General features: G+C 37.3%; 1 protein-coding gene across 1 annotated transcript in view; it reads right to left on the bottom strand.

Moving 5' to 3' along the window:
* The window catches only part of ncanb (neurocan b), a 141,316-nt gene that overhangs the window by 93,407 nt on the left and 41,651 nt on the right, over nucleotides 1–6,258 (bottom strand). The window contains exon 3 of the mRNA XM_016442689.1: nucleotides 866–939. Coding sequence (XP_016298175.1) covers nucleotides 866–938 — 73 coding nt within the window. The 5' untranslated portion in view covers nucleotide 939. The remainder of the gene's footprint in view (nucleotides 1–865; nucleotides 940–6,258) is intronic.

Below are 6,258 nucleotides of genomic sequence, written 5' to 3'. Positions count from 1 at the left end.
GTCTTGAGTCCCACGGAGGAGCTCCGGAAGGATAAAAGGAGGAGTGACGACAGTGCAGGACGAGAGAGGAACAGGCTGGACTTTATTTTGTGTTTTGGTTCTGTTTGTGCAAGGCAGTCGTCTGTGAGGGGCTGTCGCGCTATTTTGTGTTTATTTTATTACTAAAGTTTTGTTTAATTGTTCGCCGGTTCCCGCCTCCTTCTTCTCTATGTAAAAACGTTGTTACAATGAACTTCCAAGTTTCCAGTTCTAGTTTCCAGTCTAAGTCTAGTCGCGTCGTGTTGCCCTGTTGCCTGTTTACTGATCTTCTGCCTGTCTTGGAAACGTCTTGTCGTTTGGACTCTGTTTGCCCCTGCCTGAACTATTAGCGTGTATCTAGTTTATCTCTCTTTGTTTTGCCCCCTGGATCACGTTCGCAACCGATCGACCCCGTCTGTTCACTGGACTACTCTTGTGTCTTACCCGTGCCATACCTGTTTGCTGGTGTTTCGACCCTGCCTTTTTCTGACCATGTTTATGAATAAAGCTATGCAAATGGATCCAACCATCTCTCGTCCCTGTCGCCCCATTACAGATAGATAGATAGATAGATAATTGTTGTGTAATGGAAAGGTTCCATGGATGTTAAAGGTTCTTAATGGAACCATCAATGCAAATAAAGAGCTCTTTATTTTTAAGAGTGTAGGTTGCATTGTTTTCTTCCATTGTGGATGAAAATTGCACTAATTCAGCTGCAGGTTTTGGACATTTTGAGATTTGAAAAAGTTGTTACTGAGTCAACGAGGACTTTTGATTGACAAGCGCACTCCCACGACTGAATGGATAAGAGTAGATGAATGCTGAGATTCAGGAGAGAATGACTCACCGTGTTCCAGGGTGAAGAGCAGACACACAGCCAGGAGAGACTGGAGCACAGTCAAGCAGAGCTCCCCCAGCATCCTAAAGGAGAAACACGGAGAAAAAGAGAGAGAACGGTGAATTGATTATACATTTCAGTCATGTCAAAACTAATTATGATTAAACTATCAAAGACTGCAAGTGCATTTTCACTCTTTTTTTGATGAGCCAAGTAACTCATCAAATAGATTACAATATTCAAAGCAGGCCTCTCAAATGCCTTTATATCCTGTCGAAATAACATGTGTACTGAACTCAACCTGGCAAAAACATCTCTACCATCTGGGTGTTGAATGTTAAGCACAAAAACTAATCAGTTATCACTGCAGTTTTCAAGAAAATAGCAATTTTTGCCAGCATTATTACAGGAAGTAAACATCAGTGAAATCACTCACAACATTATGTGAGGTTGCTTTTGTAAATCTTTCAAAGGCAAGCATATTTTTTTGATGTAATGCAGTTTCAGATGGCTGGCTGAGCAGATCAAATCTCAAGATGGACAGAATGATAAACAGATAAAATGTAAATCACCGGACAGATAGATAAGCAGACAAGCAGAACGACAGACAGATCGATGGACAGAACAATGGACAGATAAACATAAAGACAGAATGACAGATGGACAGAATGATTGATAGAACAAACGACAAATAGAACGAAAGACGGACAGTAGGCAGACAGAACAATAGTCAGGAATAAGAACAGATAGATAGATCGATGGACAGATAAACTAAATGACAGATAGACAGACAGACAGAATGACAGACTGATACACAGAACAAATGATAAATAGATAAGATGAACAACAGACAAATAGACAGACAGAAGGACAGATAGACAAATAAGCATAGATAACAGATAGAACGAAAGATAGATAGATAGATAGATAGTTATCTATCTATCTATCTATCTATCTATCTTTCAATAAAGAAAGGCTTTTATACCTCACATTAATTACACAAATTTATTTTTATTTTTTAGGACCACCAAGTATATAAATGTTTGACAAGCCCATTCTACATTATTACAGGCAGAAAGTCTTTAGTACAAACCAAGTGTGAGAGAGACAAAGAGCCGGCAGTAAATAATAAATGCTGCAGATTTTACTCGCTGTGGCTAAGGGCGAAACACAAGCCGCTGTCTGAGAGATTGGACATGGATAACCAGTGTACGTTACAGCGGGCCGCTCACCTGCTCTGAGTCAGTCGAGTGCAAGGACAAATAGAGAAATGAGCTGTCCAGTGCGTCAAAACGAATGAGACAGTCGGTTCATTTGTGGCCGCACAGTCGATTAATCACTCAAATTAATTTTATCTCATCTGATGGGTTAAATGGACGGCGTGTCAATTCAATCAAAGCTGGATCTTCCTTCCTGCATTGTTCTTCTCGATTCCCAACAGGTGGAGGGTCTATTTTACATTCCTGATCATGTGACCTCCAGAAACCTCCATCTCAGCCGGGAATCATGGGAGTCTATCTCGTAATTGTATCCGCAGGTTGGAGCCGTGCAGTTTTTTGCTGTCTGTCACAGGCAGGCGACAGATGACAAGCCGAAAACCTCCTACATGGAGGTAGGCGAGTGAACGCGTACACAAACAAACACTAAGACAAACCCACACACATACCAAAAGAACTGATTCTCAAACAAAAGGAAGCCGACATGCTTGCACACAAAGGATCTGGCGGAAGGTTTGGCGTATAAAAGCATACAAACACAGAGTCCCTTACAGCTCAGTCCATGAATCTGTTTGTATCATCAATGATTTTCTTTCTTTCAGGGAAAAAGCACGGTTTTAGATGCTGCTCACTTTGTCTTCGCTGTGGGAAGGCGATTGCACTCTGGCATGCGCTAATCCTGCTGTTGTTTTGCCCAGCCTGGGCTCTCTGATCCTGGCAAAATATCATGCCAGACCTCTGTAGACTCCCACAGCCTCCGGCCTCCGTCAGCTCATCCGGAGTCTTGTTAGGGCTAAAGCAGGCATCAATACTGCTCATACCTGGGGCTTGTCCATGTGAGGGGATATGCACAATTGCTTTAAGTTTAATCAGACTAACACTTTTCATCAGGTGGACATTAAACAAGCCAAAAGAAATCCCATAGAGTTACACTGACAAGAGAGAGAGAGAGAGAGAGAGAGAGAGAGAGAGAATGATATGAAATCTGAATATATATTTATAAATTCTGAATATAAAGTTATAATTCTAAATAGACAAATGTAAATTGTGAATATATACTTATACGTTTAAATATATAGACACAAATCTGAATACATAAATGTAAATTATGAAAATATAGAAGTACAGATGAATTTATAAGCCTTGTCAGTACTCTGGTTCACAAATATATACACACATGTATGATATATTCATAATTTATATTTATATATTCAGGTTTGTCTCCATATATTTGGAAATTAATATATATTCATTTATACAATAGAAGAAAAAATTATTTTCTGTTTGCCTCTTCCTAATACTAATATTCATAAAAAAGATATTCGCATTAAGGAACAAAATCTTGTTATGTGTTCACGTTTTTCATGCAGTTTCACAGAGAGAAGGATATCAGCTCATAGAAATATGCATGAAAAAAAAACAGCTAAACAACAAATCTAATATAAAAAATATAAATAACAATAAATACATAAATGTAATAATGCAATAACAAAAATGAAAAAATAAATAAATAATTAAAAGTCAGCAAATAAAAAATGAATTAAATAAATAAAATGTCTGTAATATACAAGTATACGAGTTCCAGTTTTTTACTTGATTAATTTATTAATTAATTATTTAATGTAATAATTGCTATTATACTGTACATCATAAATATTATGTAAACTAATTATTCAAATAAATAAATAATTAAAAGTCAGCAAATAAAAAATGAATTAAAGAAGAAATCTGAAGAAAAAACTAAACTGAGAAGTGGGACACTTATGAAAAATCTTTTACTTTCCATGTATTATCACTGGAGAAACAAATGAGAATGTTCTTTGATTTTTTTCCCCTTATGGGCAGAAACTCAAGGAGAGCAGTTCCAAAACATCTTAATGCATCCGTCATTGGCAGCCTTGCCACTGTGAGTTATTGGACACAGTCATGAATCAGGCTACAGTGTTGCTCCCTCAAAACGCACACATACACACCACACTTCAATACAAACAGGAGATATCAGCATCCTTTTTTCCACAGTAAGACAAAACAGAGTTTCCTGTAAATGTCTTTTACATGGTACATTTGCAAAATAGGTCTCTTATCGGCTTCCCTGGAACGTTAATTGTATTTTTTTTTTATCTTTTTGCTTCGTCTCTACAAATCATGGCATTTCTCCAAGACAATTCACGAGTGGGTTAAAAGCTCACGTCTAAACCCACAGATCTCTATTTGTGATGCAAGACAAACACATTGTGCCTTGGGAGGCACCATAAATGCATCAAACAAAGAAATAAATGAATCACAGCCATTCATTTCTGTGTGTTTGTGTGCAATAGAAAAGAGCAAAAGAAAAAAAGAATGAAAATGTGTGCCACAATATAAGCACTAAAATGGTGAATTCTCTCTATTACTGTGTGGTTGATACAGATGGTGGGTCAGTCTGTCGCCGTTAGCAACGACACCAGTGTCAACAAAGACAGGAAGTTTCAATCACTTTGGAGAGTGACCTAGTCCTGATGGTTGAGAAGAAAAGAGAAGAAAAAAAGTAAGACAAAACAAAACAACAACAGACCAGCATTAATTTCCATGCTACTGCAGACTGATAAAGGCTCTAAAAGCTCAGCATCAGTTGCCTTCTGTAAAAACTAGGTCTTACCAGCTTAAAGGGTTGATGCTGCTCTACCAGCTCTAACCAGTTTAACCAAGATGGTCTACCATGTAAAAACCAGGTACACTAGTTGCTAGCGTGCCTGAACAATTATCCTGACCAGCTAGATAGATATTGATCAGAGAGACGACAGATCAATAGATTGACAAACAGAACAAAGAACAGAAATAATGATAACTCGATAGGTAGAATGACAGATAGAACAATAGATAGACAAAACATCAGAAAGAACACAAGAATGATAGACAGAATGGCAGAGCGAACAAATTAATGATTGTTAGATAATACAATTATAGATAGAAAGATAGAACAATAGAAGAAAAAATAGCATGATATAAAGATTTATAGACAGATTGATAGAACTATAGAACGACAGACAGAACGATACAAATGAAAAAAAAACAAATTAGATAGATAGATAGATAGATAAAAAGAATGAAAGATCAACATAACAAAAGATAGAATGAACGAGAGAATGATAGGTCGAACTATCGAATGAAAAGTCAATAGAACGAAAGAACAATAACGCAAAATAACAATAGCTGGATCAAAAGAACGATGGACAGTGTGATAGACTGAGAGATAGAGCACAAACAACAGAATGAATGAGCAAGAGAGAACGATAGAATTTCAGAACAAGCGAAAGATAGACAGAACAATACATAAAACGGACACCAAACAACAGACATGCAAACGATAGACAGAATAAATAAATGAGTGAATGCTAGCCAGAACAATAGATTGTCAACAGATCAAGTGAAAGATTGATAGAATAACTGGACAATAAATAGGTAGAACAAATGGCGAATGATAGATAAACCAAACAAATGTGTAAATGATAGATAGATAGAATGAGTGAACAATACACAGAAGGAATGAGCAAGCAAATATGTAAAGAGAACAAGTGAGGGATATGAGTGAAAAAGATATAGATAGAATGAACGGTCAATAGATAATCCAATATAGATAATAACCTACCAAGATCAACAGAGGCAGAATTTAAAGGGTGAAATCCAGTGTAAAAAAATAAATAAATAAAAACAAAAGAGTTTCATAAGAAATTTGGAATCGGATTCTATGAACCCTTTACCAAGGTTAAAAATGTACAGCAACTCTAATTTATTTATTTGAAAGAACAAATCGGAATTGAAACCAGCCCATCATTTGGAACATTTATAGAGACATGTAAAGCTGGAAACTGATGCAGAGGTTTCTGCCGTCTGGGACGAGACTCTTTCTGCAGATGCATTCAGACTAGTCACTCAAGCACACCATATGGTCCGACGCACAACACCGGGGATATTCCACTCCCTGACCAGTGGAATGGATGAATATTTAAGATGTTTGCGCACATAATTGGCATCTTAGTCCAAAATTAGATTCGAGTGGATTGAAATATAACAGCCTGCATCCCACCTTATTACTGGTCTTTTCCAGCATGTGAACATGCAAGGTGTGTCCTGCATTCGTCTGGCAGCCTGTCGTGTGTGTGTGTGTGTGTGTGTGTGTCTGTGTGTGTGTGTGTGTGTGTGTCC

This window comes from Sinocyclocheilus anshuiensis, unplaced genomic scaffold (genome assembly GCF_001515605.1).
Source record: "Sinocyclocheilus anshuiensis isolate Anshui unplaced genomic scaffold, SAMN03320099.WGS_v1.1 scaffold735, whole genome shotgun sequence".
In the NCBI taxonomy this organism is placed as follows: domain Eukaryota; kingdom Metazoa; phylum Chordata; class Actinopteri; order Cypriniformes; family Cyprinidae; genus Sinocyclocheilus; species Sinocyclocheilus anshuiensis.
This window is presented reverse-complemented; position numbering and strand designations above follow the sequence as displayed.